Source organism: Natator depressus, chromosome 2 (assembly GCF_965152275.1).
Source record: "Natator depressus isolate rNatDep1 chromosome 2, rNatDep2.hap1, whole genome shotgun sequence".
NCBI lineage: Eukaryota > Metazoa > Chordata > Testudines > Cheloniidae > Natator > Natator depressus.
The window spans coordinates 120,888,876-120,904,502 of record NC_134235.1 but is presented as its reverse complement, the minus strand read 5'-3'; the positions used below and the strand labels follow the sequence as shown (position 1 = coordinate 120,904,502).

The window sequence follows — 15,627 nt, the reverse complement described above, 5'->3', positions numbered from 1 at the left end:
CTTTTACACTAAAGTGGTGGTGGTTCTTGTTCAGATACTGTATCTGCACACATTTATTTAATTCAGTTTCTTAAGTTTTATATAATGTTAGAAAACAGAGAACGATGCATTTCTTATTGACTAGATGATATGTTCACTCTTTTGTGTAAGATGGACATTGGAATTCAATTCAAAATGCACAAAAAAGCATTTAAAATTATTAGTTAAATAAGAGGACCTTAAATGTGCTAGATTGTTTTTTCTTATGTAATTTTCTCAAGATTTTTTTGCAGCTAAAGCTAGTCCCCAAAGTTTCAGTCACTACTGACCTTGGTTGGATTTGATTTGGCAGTCTCATGGTATTCAGGTGCCTAAAAACTCCCAACCTGCTTAGGCTCTCTTGAAAACCTCACTAGGCACTTACATGCATTTTTAGGTGCCTGATTATCTCCGAAATTCTGGCTCCATGTTCTTCAAGTTTTTAAAGTTTAATAGATCGCATTGTCTCCCACCTGGTTTTTCTTCATGGATTGGAAGAGGAAAGCAAGCTTCCCCGCTTCTTCAACTCCCCATTGGTTTTTCATCTTTGATTGAACTAGTTCAAATGAATAAAATATTCTCTCTGCACCTGCTCGCTAAACAGAAACAATGTAATTAGGCAAAATTCTGCATAACGAAAACTGGAAGTACAGTGCTTACATTTGAAAAAACTTCAATACTAGCACTGGCTCCACCGTAAAGACTGAAAATAATACAGATACCTACTTTATGCAGTACATGAAGTGACATATTTATAAAGCTTGAGCTGACCTCAAAAGATAAAGATATTGTCCCCATCCTTGTCTCTCCCACCCACTCCCCACCCTGAGTCTGTATAAAAATTTTTAAAAAGCAGCACCCTTTGCTCATTAACATTTGAGGAGGGCTTACTGATGGAGCATTTTTTTTTTAATTTAAATGATTTTACTAGATTATAGTTAGTGTAGGCCTTACCAGGAGAGACCATATTTTCACATTTAACTTTAAATAGGATTATTTTAAAAAAGAAATTGTATTTATAAATCTTTTAAAAAAAAACAAACAAACAACTATTTTTCCCCACACTGTTTGTAAGGGATTGTGAAATGGACTAGGAGTCAGGAGACCTGGCATTTACTCCTATCGCTGCCACTGACCTCCTGTGTGACCTTTGGCTGTCACTTTGCTGTGTCAGCTTCCCCCATCTGTAAAATGGGGAAGAGTATATTGATACATCTCTTCCCCGATAAAGCACTTTGAAATCTATGGATGAAAAATGCTATAGAAAAGCTTAATGGTTTGTGTATTTATTCATAATATTTTGTGTATAGGTTGTTTGAGCACTTCTGAGTGCATATCAAACATGACTTAAAATATGATCTAAAATAGCCCAGTAAACTCCAGAATGCCAAAATGTAGAACATGCACTGCTGCACACGTACATAGTATGTCATCATCTTGGCAGGATTAGGGGGATACTTTTCTTTAAATTCTATTCTGATGGCAAAATTAATCTTTTACAAGGACATAAGGAAGAATCATTCTATTACCATTTGACATGTTTATGGGGCTTTAATAAATAATATAAAATATATTTTGGTACATTCCCTCAACAGCACTAAGATGTTACAAAAGGAAAAAAAAATCAGTTTTAAATTTAACATGTGAGAAGTCTTTAAAAATAATCTTGTGTGTGTTTATGTGATGTTGCCTACAACGCATCACAGACACACTCTCATTTTACTTTCTCAGGGTTACTTAATTGTAAATAATGTTAGGTGGTAACACAAGGTTGTTTCTCATCTAGTTAAATCATACATTAAGTATGTCCAATTCTCTATTCTAGGGTTACAAGTACAGATCATTACTATCTAAGTGATGGTCTTTATGTCCCTGCTGATCAGCTAGAGAACCAGAAGCCTTTAAATCTGAGTGTCATTCTTGTTAATTCTACGGAAGCATCCAGCAGTCAGGAAGAAAATGATGAAATATCTTCTGCAAAGAGACTGAGGTTAAATACAGATGATACAGCAAACACTGCTACTGCCTCTTCATCAAAGGCTGAAGTTCCCAGCGGTGACCTCATAGATTCAAAGGCAGAAGGAGGAGAAGAAAAAACATTTGCACAAGACAAATTGGAGTCCTTGGCTTCATGCTCTCTTGGAAACCATGCATGTCAACTGCTGGAGATAGTTGAAGATGTTCTTCAAGTACTACAAAAGGGGGATGCATATGTTTTAGATATTGACTTAGATTTTTTTTCAGTTAAGAATCCATTCAAAGAAATGTACACCCAGGTGAATATAACATATACTATCCTATTATCCTTCGGACAAAAGTGAACCCCAGAGGGAATGTGACTATTAATAATCTGCAGCCATACCACTTTGGGATATTATCATATTTCTATAAAATATACCCAAACTTATCTTAGCTAAGCTAATCAGATGCTAAACTAATCAGACGAGGTAAATATTTGGATGGGGAGGAAACCCCAGGTGCTGCAGGGATTGATGTGCTGATTCAGCAGGTAGAACTCTTCCTTTCGAATCACTGCTGAACAAATGCCCCAGTGTAGTGTTACAGACACTGTTCTGCCTTTCACCTGAGATGTAAAACCCAGGCCAACATTTTCAAATGTGGGTCCCCAAAGTTACTCTGATGTTTTCTGAAATAAAGTGGTCTTATTTTCAGTAGTGCTGAGCACTCAGCAGCTCCCATTGTCTTTTTTTCCAGTAGAGGTAAGGAAGTGTTAATGTCAATGTAGAAGGTACCGATAAGCCCTCATCAGAAATACTGTGTATAATTCTGGTCACCTATGTTCAAGAAAGATTAATTCAAACTGAAACAGGTACAGAGAAAGGCTACTAGGATAATGAGGGGAATGGAAGGCCTGGCTTACATGGAGAGACTATTAGCATATTAGTCAGCGGAGGAAAAAAAAACTAACCAGGATTGATTTGAGCTTGGTTTGTTTAATCTAGCAAAATGAAGGGTGAGAGGGGATTATGTTTGCATTCTGTAAATACATGAGGAAAGTAAATACCAGGGAGGGTGAAGAGCTATTTAACCTAACTGGACAGTGTTGGCACAAGAACAAATGGGTATAAACTGGCCATGAATAAATTCAGGCTGGAAATTAGATGGTTTCTGACCATCAGGGGAATAAAGTTTTGGAGCAGCCTTCTATAGGAGTGGGGACAAGAAGCCTAATTAGTTTTCAGATGGATCTTAATGGATTATTATTACACAGGGTTGCCTGTGATAGTAGGGGATTGGACTCGATGACCCACCTGGCCCCATCCAGTCCTGTGTCTTAAATGGGATTTTTAGGTTCTCATCATTTGTGAAATCAAGCCACTTATATTGAGGTGCCTAAAGATGGATTTAGGAGTCCAACTAGGCACCCAGGTTTGAAAATTTTGGCCCAAGATGCTAACTGCTAATGGTAATTGAAGCTCCCTTTTCCCCATGAATAGTGTGTGTGCTGGTCCTAGTCCAACTTGTGCAATTTATTTTACCTTTCTTTTACTATTTACTGGAGAAATCCTTTCCCACCCTCTGTATAAAAATGTGTAGCATCCCATGCTCAGACTCGCTCATGCCCTTCCATTTTAGCATTTGTGTGAAATCATTGTGACAACCTGCAAAGGAAGCTGTTCAACTTCAGAATGAAAAGAAAGAGAGGGAGGGTGTTGTTATAATAGTACATTCTAAGAATAAAATCCCATCCCCAAAAAATTTAAAATACATTTTGAATACAGTTATAGTCCCTAAATTAAAGCAAAAATGTAAGCTTTTCCTTCTGTTGCTCTTTACAATTATAGTCCCACCCCAGTCCTGCAAGGTGAGCAGATCCCTGGGCCCACACAGAGCCCCTTCTGTGATCCAGTAACAATTACAGTTCGGGGCAGGTTCTTCATTACTGTCTCTATTTTTAGGGTTGCTAACACAGACATAGAACTGTGTCCACACTTGGGATATGAGGTCTCACTCATCAGCAGTTTCTTTGATGGATTTAAAAAAAAAAAAGTGTGGGTGTGGCAAGGGGGTTAATCAGTTGTGAGTAAAACTTTATTAGCAATTTAGAGTAATTGTGTACCCATATATTAAAAAAATTTAAAAAAATTCTGTTTCTTGTAGGTTCTTTAGAAAGCAGTTTGGCCATAAAATTTGTCAATCACTGTGTGCTTGAAACCAAGAGACCAATTGTCCCGTGCGTGGCAATATCCCCACAAGGAACTCTCCAATTCTCAGATCACAGCCTTCACTAAATTGTCCTGTCCAGAGGAGAGGTTTGCCAAAATTAAATCCGCTGATTCCCCCAACAGCTGAGGAGGGATGCAGGCCACGCACACAAAGCTGTCAAGCCAGCTTCCCTTCAGAATCACACGGTCCTGGCCACCATGTAGCTGCAGCCACAAATCATAGCCCTTGTCATAAGCAGCAATTCACTGGGGCCTCAATTCAGCAAAGCACATTTAATTTTAAGCACATGAGTAATCTGAACCCTGTTCACCAAAGCACTTAAAGGCTTGATTTTAAGGATGTGACTAAGTACACTGAAGTCAAGTTTAACATTTAGCATGTTGTTTTGTTGATTTGGGTGAAAACGTTTTCGTAGAGGGATGAAGTCTTGGAGAGTGGCCTTCTCAAGCCACAGAGCCTTTTTGCCATGAGCACATATAGAGCGGCTTCTGCTGTGTTGCAGGGATGGGGCTATCTTGTTAAAATCAGTCATAAAAGTAGCTTCCCTTTGGAGGCATAGGAATCTGAACATTTTGCTTCACTGTATTTCCATTTCAGTATGGTTCCTTTGAAGCCACTAAAATACTTTTCCTCTCTCTCTCTCTCTCTCTCTCTCAAAGGAGGAATACAAGATTTTGAAAGAGCTATACAGTTTTAAGAAGCCGGATAGAAATCCAACAGAGGTACAGTATTTCTTTTTGGGATGGGTGAGGAATGTGAAAATGATTTTTGTTTATACTGCAAAGACCCTGCACTGTGACAAGAAGCAGAGAGACATGAGGGAAAGCTGTGAAAGATGCTTAATGAACGGGTCGCCAGTTAAGGCATGTATCATGCTTAATGCTATTCTACAGGGCCTCAGGAAAGCTTTTCTAACAACATTTTTTATGCAGTTCTGTTAACTGCATGGAGATTTAGTGAGAGCATAAAATTTAGTGTGTGTAAACAAAATGCTAATTTACAAGAGTGAAACAAAAACAAATCATCCATGGTATTTTTGTTTCCATTTGCTACTTTTTCTCCTTAGTTTATTTTGTCTTTGTAGTAGGGATGTGACAAATATCTGATCTGCATTCTGTGTATTATCATCAATTTATGTATATCCAGAAGTGCCTATATCATGCTAGCGTAGCCTACTTTTCATTATTTGTTCTCCACCTGTTCCTGGTTCACAGTATATATCAGCCTGTTCCAGCTGCCAGCTAGGTGACTGTGTTTCAGCTCACCTTAGAGACTCATGTTCTTAGCTCTCTGTGCAATCCCCAATGACAACAAAGATGCTGGCTGTTACGCTAGGCACTTTCCAAAGGGAAAAGGTGAGATGATCTCTGCCTAGGGTATCTCACAGCCTAAAAACAGACTCGGAGTAGATACAAAGTATATAGTGCTAACAATATTGTAAATATCAACGTGTAAACTTATTCCTAAATTACTTTCCATGTTTTTCTGTCAGTCAGCAAATTTCTCGTAGGTATCAGGGCAGAAGTGGTCAGTAGAGGCTTTCTGATCAAGGGTGGGTGCTCTAGCCATAGTAGGTGTTAAGAAAGATGTTATGGAGATGTTTGTGTGAGAAGCTGAGAATTGCGAGAGACAAGGCTAGCATCCTTGGCGGAATGGATGGGGAGGGGGGCAATGCTGAACAAGGCATGGGCAGCATCACATAAAGCTTTAAAATTAGTATTGAGAAGTTTAACTTAAATTTGACTGAGGTGGGAAAGCCAGCAGCGACGTATGTGCACAGATCTGGGCTCTTCGCAGATATCTGAATCTCTTGGAGAATCACCCTCCTCAATTGTGTCTGATAGTCAGATGCATTTAGATGTACATTTTTAACATACTATATTGTAAATAGGGCTCTCAAGCGATTAAAAAAATTGTGATTAAGTGCGCGATTCAAAAAATTAAGCGCGTGATTAATCACGCTGTTAAATAATAATAGAATACCATTATTTAAATATTTTTGGATGTTTCTATATTTTCAAATATATTGATTTCAATTACAACACAGAATACAAAGTGTACAGTGCTCACTTTATATTTTTTTATTACAAATATTTACACTGTAGAAAATAATATTTTTCAATTCACCTAATACAAGTACTGTAGTGCAATCTCGATCATGAAAGTTGAACTTAAAAATGTAGAATTTTGTACAAAAAACCCCCCTGCATTCAAAAATAAAGAGTCTACGAGTCCAATCAGTCCTACTTCTTGTTCAGCCAATCGCTCAGACAAACAAGTTTCTTTATATTTGCAGAAGATAATGCTGCCTGCCTCTTGTTTACAGTGTCACCTGTAAGTGAGAACAGGCATTTGTATGGCTCTGTTGTAGCTGGTGTTGCAAGATATTTACATGCCAGATGCGCTACAGATTCATATGTCCCTTGATGCTTCAACCACCATTCCAGAGGACATACATCCATGCTGATGACGGGTTCTGCTCGATAACGATCCAAAGTAGTGCAGACCGACGCATGGTCATTTTCATCATCTCAGTCAGATGCCACCAGCAGAAGGTTGATTTTCTTTTTTGGTGGTTTGGGTTCTATAGTTTCCGCATCAATGTTGCTCTTGTAAGACTTCTGAAAGCATGCTCCACACCTCATTCCTATGAGATTTTGGAAAGCACTTCAGATTCTTAAACCTTGGGTCGAGTGCTTAAATCTTGGGTAGAGTGCTAAAAATCTTTAGAAATTTCACATTGGTATCTTCTTTGCATTTTGTCAAATTTGCAGTGAAAGTGTTCTTAAAACAAACAACATGTGCTGGGTCATCATCTGAGATGGCTATAATATGAAACATATGGCAGAATGCGGGTAAAACACAGCAGGAGACATACAATTCTCCCCCGCAAGGAGTTCAGTCACAAATGTAATTAACGCATTTTTTTTTTTTAAACGAATGTCATCAGCATGGAAGCATGTCCTTTGGAACAATGACCGAAGCATGAAGAGGCATATGAATCTTCAGCGCATCTGGCATGTAAATATCTGGCAACACCAGCTACAACAGTGCCATGCGAATGCCTGTTCTTACTTTCAGGTGGCATTGTAAATAAGGAGCAGGCAGCATTATCTCCCATAAATGTAAACAAACGTGTTAGTCCTACTTCTTGTTCAGCCAATCGTGAAGACAGAGTGGACTTGTAGGCGCTAAAGTTTTACATTGTTTTGTTTGAGTGCAGTTATGTAACAAAAACAATACATTTGTAAGTTGCACTTTCATGATCAAGAGATTGCATTACAGTACTTGTATGAGGTGAACTGAAAAATATCTCTTTTGTTTATCATTTTTACAGTGCAAATATTTGTAATCAAAAATAATATAAAGTGAGCACTGTACACTTTGTATTCTATGTTGTAATTGAAATCGATATGTTTGAAAATGTAGAAAACATCAAAATATACATAATACATTTCAATTGGTATTCTATTGTTTAACAGTGCGATTAATCGCGATTAATTTTTTGGGTTAATCGCGTGAGTTAACTGCGATTAATCAACAGCCCTAATTGTAAAACATTCATATTTTTCAAAGAAGTGCAGTGGATTTAGACATTCATCCTCCATTAATCTCAATCCCCCGTGCTGCTTTCAAAATATCCGCCTACATTTTTACAACCCCATGCTCTGTGGTGACTTCAGTGGTACCTCTCAGAGTCAGATCCTATATTACTATTTAAACATATGTAATTAAGTTGCTGACATTCTCCAAAGGATACAGCAGCTGGTATGTGATATCAGAACACTTCCCAACCAGAAGGAATTACCATATCCCTAATTTTTATGTCTGTCAAATATCCATCCTTCTTAGTGATTTTCCTGTCTACATTTAATGTGCTGATCATCATTTGATGTTGTTATTCAGACCCTGATCCTGCAAATACTTGCATCTTTACTCATACCAGTAGTCTCATGAACTCAGTGAGATTTCTCCCATGAGTAAAGTAAAATAGGCATTTAACTTAAATTCATCCCTTCTTTTTTCATGCAATCCAGGAAGAAGGTGGATGAAAAATCTCCAACATACATAGCTCCTTTTGAAATATTAATAAATCCAAAAGTATTTTTAAGTTTTGTTTTTAAAACCTATACATATCCTGAAGTTCTTGATTTTTTTTTAATTGAGGCAAAACTGCTTATCTCTCGCTAAGTATTCATATTGCATTCATCACCATTTGAGAGCTTTACAAACAAATCCAGCAATTAATCCAACATACTTTTAGTTCTTCCCAGTCTTTTCCCTCAAAATATAGATACAGAACATTTTGTTGTTAGTGGGAAAAGATGGGTTTTACTCTGCATTGCTCTGAAGGTGGTAATCTCTGGTCATTCATTCTGATCTTTTGGAAGATGTTCCACAAACCAGCTGCCCAGAAATCCCTGTTTCCCTTACTCCTATCAGGCTAATTACTTCAGGATTTGACCCATAGAGTTAACCATGTCCTTCATCTAAGGAAATAAGGTCTTATGCTTGTATTGTTCCTAACACATTTACATATGTGTTCATTCAAAGGAGGGATTGCTGGACTGTGTTGAAAATCGTGTCCGTCAGCTAGAAGATCTGGAAGCAGCTTTTGCGGATTTGTGTGACAATGATGATGAAGAGACTCTAAAACGATTTGCCTCGTATCCGAGGTAAGGGATTTCAGTGGTTAAAAGAAAACTCTCCTCCCTTTGGTCAACTAGTAGCTTGTGGATAAGAATCAGCATGAAGAAACTATTATATTTTTAACAGTAAAGTGTTTTTCATTATATTTGTTATTTTTGAGCCTCCAGGTGGTACTGGCCATCTTCCTACAAACTTGTATCACTTATGAAGGTAGCAATTTGGAAACCTAATGTATAGGTTGTTCTTGCCTCCCTTTGCGCTGGTTGCTGGTCTGCTAACTGCTATCTCTTCGTATCTTTGCCTGTAACTCCTGACTCCCGGTCACTACTTTTGATTTTCTCCAGAAACCCACTGAACGGTGTTCTTCCTCCCACTCTGTCTAGGAGCTAGCTAACTTCGCCAAACACAGTCAATCAATACCATCCTGTTAGACCTCTCTTCTACCTCCTCCCTTCATGTGGAGGATTTCTCTTGGACCAATAAGCATCGTTCCTAGTCAAATCCAGAGCAGGGACACAAAAAACCTCCAGACCTTGTGTCTGGTCTTTTATCCTCTCATGCTGTCAGCATCACAAATATTGTTGCATTTCTAAAAGAGACTGCCACCATCAGCAAAAGACTGAAAAATGCCAATTGTAATTCGATAGTTCCTGGCATGTTTTTGAACATTCAAGCTGCAGGACTGAGGTAGAGGGATACGATGATCATTTAACTTGTCTAAAATATACAACCTGGAAAATCCTGAGCTGCTTCTTTGAGTGATGGTCCCTATTGTATTCCACTGAGGGTTTATGCATGTGTCCATGCGTCTGGAGTCGGAGAATTTGAAAGTAGTAGTGTCTGTTGGTCCGGGCATGCTCTCTTGCTTCCCCTTATGGTTTCGTTCGAGGTGATGAAGGGTGGGGTGGACTGATTGCATCTCCAGTTTTTTCTCACTGCTACATGGTCCAAGTCAGAGCTGCTAGTGTCCTCTCATCTCTGACGCCCTTTTAAAAGAAAAAAAGTTTTAGAAATTGTATATAGTTAGTTTTTCTTCTTCTGTTTTTACTGTTTTTTTTAAATGTAGTTAAGTTTTTAGTAGTAGTTTTAGTAGGACTTGGACTTTAGGAGAATCAGTTTACCAGTCTCCCCAACACACACACACACACACACACACACACACACACACCCCCCACATGTGGGTACTGGATTATGCCAAAGACACCAGAATTCAAGATCTGCACCTCCTGCCTGTGTTAGTTCTCAGTCAGTGAGGAGCACCAACACTGCCTCTACCGCTTCGGAGAAGCCCACATTTCATCCAGGTGCAGCGTCTGCCAGTCCTTCCCAATCCGTACCTGAACAGGCCTGATTTTCCGCCTCAAGAAGCACCTCATGGAAGTGGCCTGAGGCCTCAGTTGGATCCAGGTCAGGGAGCCCCCCTGTACATTGGCCTGAGAAAGCCAGGAATGCGCCTCCAGTTACAGAGATCAAATCTGGTTCTGGTGTACCACCACTACAGACCCCGTGCCGGGACCTAGTCATGGGACAAGGAAGCATGCACATAAGTATGGTAGTAAGTCTTACTCCAAACCAAAGGATAATGCACCTTCCTTGAGTTCCAGCCACAGAGAGGCAGCACATTCCAAGGCGCACAAGAATGACAAAATCACACAGACCACAGGGTCCGCTGGTACCAGGCACCAAGCCCTACTCACCCTCAGTGTCAGCCAGGACATTGACAAGACAAGGGATCTGTTGGTTCCAAGACAGTCCTCCGCTTCAGCCCTGGCTCCTGCTATCAAGTGGGTATTGTTAACACCGGAGCACTCAGAGTAAGCACCAGGGCCACATGAGCAGTTCACTCTAAGGGAACCAGGTTCTCCAGGCCTTTCTCTGCCACCCACACTGGGGGAGGTCTGATCTCCTATCCGATACTTGCTGTAGTCAGGTCATACTTTCCACCCTCCTTCCCCTCTGCTGTGGATCTGTTAGATTCGTGGTGGAGAAAGAACTGGAGACCCGGTCAGTCCGCCCCACCCTTTATTGCCTCAGATGAAACCATGAGGCGAAGGAAGGGCACATGTGCGGACCGACAGACACTACTACTTTCAGATTCTCTGGCTCTGGACACAGGGTGCGCATATATAAACCTTCAGTGGAATACAGATAGGGACCACATATCTCGAAGAGCCTCCGGTTACAGATAAGTAACCTTCTCTTTTGTGGAGTTGAAATCCAAGGTAAGAGAAAATGTTCAGTTTGGTTTGTTGTGGTGATAACTTGTTTTCGTAGATTTTCAAGGCAAGAAAGGACCATTATAATCATCTCCTCTGACCTCCTGCACAATGCAGGCTGTAGAACTTCCCCTGGGATTTCCTGCAGCAAGCCCCTGTGAATCAGCTTACATAAGGGATCCTGTCTCTCCATGCTGCTCCACTGGTCCCTCTTCACCATTTCCAGAATGACTCCTAAAGGAGCTGTGATGACTAGGGCTACTCAAAAAGTGTCCATTTTCTGTGAATATTTTTTTTTTTTTTTTGGTCAAGACTGACTAATTTTTTTTTTCAGTTTAGTAATGCTGCCATAGTGCCTCTTGGGAGTTGTAGTTCAGCTGTCTCATGCCCCCATTCTCCTCTACAACCTGGGTTCCACAGCCAGACTACCATCTCCCATTCTGTGCTGTGGCGGTTCAGCAAGAGATGAGTCAGTGGTGCATCATGGGAGATGTAGGCCACCCGATAAGCCTAGTCCATAGACGAGAATAGGAGCACAAGACACCTGATCTACAACTCCCATGAAGCACTGTGTCAACTTCTACTCAAAATTTTCCCTTAAACCAAAGTTTTGACAAAAGCCAGATTTTTCCATGGGGAAAACTCCCAACCCCAGTATTCCCACCACCTGTAGCAATGCCATTAGGAAAGTCCTCCTGTGGCTTCTGAGTAACAACTGCAGATGAGACTCAGATGGAGTTAATACAACCTTGAAAAAGTAACTTCTTCATGGATATCTAGAGGAGTTACAAGGAGACAGTGTCAGAGAGAATGGCCTCCCCTCAAAATCTCATGAAGACTAAATGCAGGGGCAGGGTGAGGTGAGAAAACAGCAGTGCTATGGAGCTGGCACTTTTCCTCTTTCACAGAAGCAGGGGAAGTTCCGGAGACCCTGTGCTTTGCTCCTAGGACACGAGGCCCGCCATGGTATTATTTCCTTAGTGTTTTTGGCTGTGTTAAGTACATGTGCGTCTAGCTGTTAATATAACTCATATTTTCTTTTTACCCCAGAATGAAACCACTGGTTCAACTTGTGCATAGTTTGAAAAATCGGATGGAAACCCCAGACTATGAAATGGTATGTCATTGGTAGGAGGAACTGGAAGCAGACTGGTTACAAAATCGTATATACAAAAGGACAGGAGAAGACTGGGGAAATTTTTGGCTTTGCCTTTTGAAATCTTAAATATTTGCTGGAAGAAGGGTTTAAAATCCTTGTACTTCAGCCAGAATTTTCAAAAATGGCTGCCTGAAGTTAGGCCTTCACGTCTGTATTAAGGCGCCTTAAAAAATGGCCTGATTGTCAGGAGTGCAGAGTGTCGAGCTGCTGCTGTTACAATCAGACTACTCAAGTGGGTCTATAGAGAAGACTTCAGAACATAAATTGAAGCAGTCTCTCCCACCCCAGGCCCCTTTTTAAGATCTTGGCCTTCACCTCTGATAGCCTTTCTGAATGCTCTAGTGGGAAAAGGGAGGTACATTATAACAAGCAGAGAAACTAGTTAACAGCATTTAAAAGTGTAAATACAATAATATTTGTGCTTTTAAATAAATTTCTGTAGTTCCATTAAATAGTTACTTTAAAGAAGTACAGTAGCTACTAAACCCTTAAAGACATGGGCTGTATGAATCAGCTTTGTGAATAGTAACATTTCTTGTTAATTTTAATCATCCACTTTATGCAGTAGTGAAATCTTTGTCTAATTTATGTTTAGGTCCATCAGGCTGGTCTTACCTGTGATTATTCTGAACTTCCCCATCATGTTAGCACTGAGCAGGAGATAGAGGGCCTCATACAATCCGTAAAGCATATACTGAAAAAAATACCGAAGCCCACGCTTGTGACAATCGCTCGGTAAGAACATATTTGTTTTTATCCTAAACCCAAAGGTGAATTTAAAATCTGTTTGCTGCAGTAAATGTACTTTTAAAAGTCAGCATTTATTGGACTGCGGGATTTTCACTGTACTGTGGAGTTTCCTGTATGTAACAGGGTGATCTGTCCCCTTTACGGTCCATTAAGTGCCGGGGCCATTCTGTCCTGTACTGGGGACTTTAAGGATAGGTGTTCTGGGGGAGGATCGACAGATCCCATGGGCTAGGAATGGGGGCCACCTGATGGTAATGCTCAGCAAGTGAAGGACTGTGCTGAGCTCAGTTGTGAGAGCCTAGAGTTGAGGCACTTAGAGGAAGGTTCCCTGAAGCAGAACCCTAAGCCTGATGATGGTAAACTGGGAAAGCCAAAGAGAATTACAGCTGTGGAGTCCCTGAACCAAGTAAGATGTTTCTAAGACCAGGGCAAGGAGGAGACCTGGAGAAAAGACTCTCCAAAGAGGCCAGGGGGCTGGAGAGGGATTGGCAGAGCTCTGTGTTTTAAAGCACTTTGAAATCCCTGGATATACGGGGCTACTATCTAAGTGCAAAGTATTAGAAAACTATTTCTCATTATGGGCGTTTGATTTTTTTTTTTTTTTTAAATAATTGTTACAGATCAAGTTTGGATGACTATTGTCCTGCAGAGCAAGTAGACGTCATTCAGGAAAAGGTTCTGAATGTACTACGCTCAGCGTTCGGCACTCTGGATGTTCATTTAGAGTACTCAGCAGATTCATCTGTGTGAACAAACTCCCACTATTCTCTTAACCCAGGGGAATTATATAGTTGATGTCAACCTCAAGGGAATATTTAGAGTGAAAAATGTCTTGTGCTGAAAGCAGTTCCACATCCTCCCACCACCACCAGCCCCTCCCACAAAGAACAACTTCCATATAGGCAGAGATTACTATACCTGAGGACATCACAAGGAGAGTCCATTGTATTGCTGTATGTCACTTGTTAAGTTTTATTTGGGCTATATAATTCACCAAAACCAAATGGTTGGGTTTTTTTAATATGCTTGTAAGTTTTTTTATTAGATCAAATTAGAAAAAGTGTGGATAAAAAAAGCTATTGTTCTATTTCAGCAGGTGGCACTAGAAACCAAGCTATCCAATAATCTGAATGGTAATTTCTAATTGCACTCTATCTTTGTTGCACTGGTTTCATGTCTGAAACATTACCCATTTTAATTGTGGTTTTCGATCAGACTTAGATTGTTGACTCCAGATTAAATATACTGTGTTTTAACTATAGTACTTTTAAAGACTAGTACTGTGAAGAAAAACTATTTGTTTTTAGACCATGAAGACACTATGTGACAGAATTAGACACACACACACACTTAAAATATCTGTAAAACAAATCTAGCTTTTTGTAAGTAGATTGATTTGTAACATTCAAGAAATCATTCAGGGTACCATTAAGATTTTGGTTTCACACGGTGACCTTTGCTCATTCCCAGTACTGGTAGTACTAGAGATGAGCCCTCAGTCATCCCTCTCCCATTCCATTGGTGCAGCTTATCTTCTACTACTTGATCAATGGAGTCCAATTGATATTCATATTATTTTACATTATTATAGTCCCTTTATTTTCACAAGGTACCTATGCAGCATCACAGAAATGCAGGTATCTCCAAGGAAGAGGGTAACAGCTCATCAGTACACTGAGGGGGAAAGGAAAAGTTTGGCCAAGGACTGGCCAACACTGCTACAAAAGGTCATGAAATCTCTTAATGTCCACAAAAATCTTGATTTTTTTTTTTTTAAGATCTCAGCTGAAAGACACGCATACAATAGTTGCATGACATGTGTTGTACATACTACTTTGTCCTCTAAAGCACGTGTCCTTGGTAGCTGTTGAATTATGTCAGGATTTGAACCAGTGGGTTCAGAGTGTGATAGTTTGGCCTCATTGAAGTCAATGGCAAAATTCATATTGACTTCTGTGGAGCCAAGATTTCACCCAGAGATTCTAGAGATACCAGTCTTCATGCTTAGAACATAAATCGATCTTGTCTGGCCATACATGCATTCACTTGCATTACTAGCCAGAGAAAGTATGTCAGTGTCATAGACATTTAGAAGTTAAGGGTTAGGAGTTGAGAGCAAATGGTCATCTCCAGAGTAAAAAGGAGACCAACAGTCAATTGGGACTGACCTGGGAAAGGGCAAAGGGAGAGAGGGTGAAAACATTGACTGGAATATATTAAGTTTGTTCTGAATAAATATTTTTGTTGTATTCTTTTCAAAGTGTGATTTGAGTTCTTTATGTTTGGTGGTACTTTCTCTTCTGCTTATTCATTAGATTGTTTTACTACTTCTGCTGTTAAATAATTGAATATAAATCAGATTTTTTAAGATATTTACAAATTTTGGATGTAGTGAACTAAAGAGAAAATATAATTGAGAACAAAATCAAGATACCAAAGGACATAAAAAGGAGATTCTTGAATGGTCAATACACTAATGCTTGGACCTGTCTAACAAACAAGAAGAATTTCAATTGCTCATTTATGAACATAAATTCAATCTAGTTGGTGTTACGGAAACCTGGGGGGATGATTTGCACAATTGGAATGTTAACATCAATGGTTATAACCAGTTTAGAAAGGATCGAGTGGGCAAAAAGAGAGTGG

At 39.7% G+C, this 15,627-nt stretch overlaps 1 protein-coding gene across 2 annotated transcripts in view; it reads left to right on the top strand.

The window, feature by feature from the left end:
- C2H5orf22 (chromosome 2 C5orf22 homolog) overlaps positions 1-14,761 on the top strand; it is a 31,022-nt gene extending 16,261 nt beyond the window's left edge. For both annotated transcript variants that reach the window (XM_074944982.1, XM_074944983.1), the window contains exons 4-9: positions 1,844-2,294; positions 4,866-4,928; positions 8,761-8,882; positions 12,123-12,189; positions 12,827-12,966; positions 13,602-14,761. In XM_074944982.1, the coding sequence (XP_074801083.1) occupies positions 1,844-2,294; positions 4,866-4,928; positions 8,761-8,882; positions 12,123-12,189; positions 12,827-12,966; positions 13,602-13,731 (973 nt within the window). In that variant the 3' untranslated portion in view covers positions 13,732-14,761. The remainder of the gene's footprint in view (positions 1-1,843; positions 2,295-4,865; positions 4,929-8,760; positions 8,883-12,122; positions 12,190-12,826; positions 12,967-13,601) is intronic.
- The last annotated feature ends 866 nt before the right edge of the window (positions 14,762-15,627 follow it).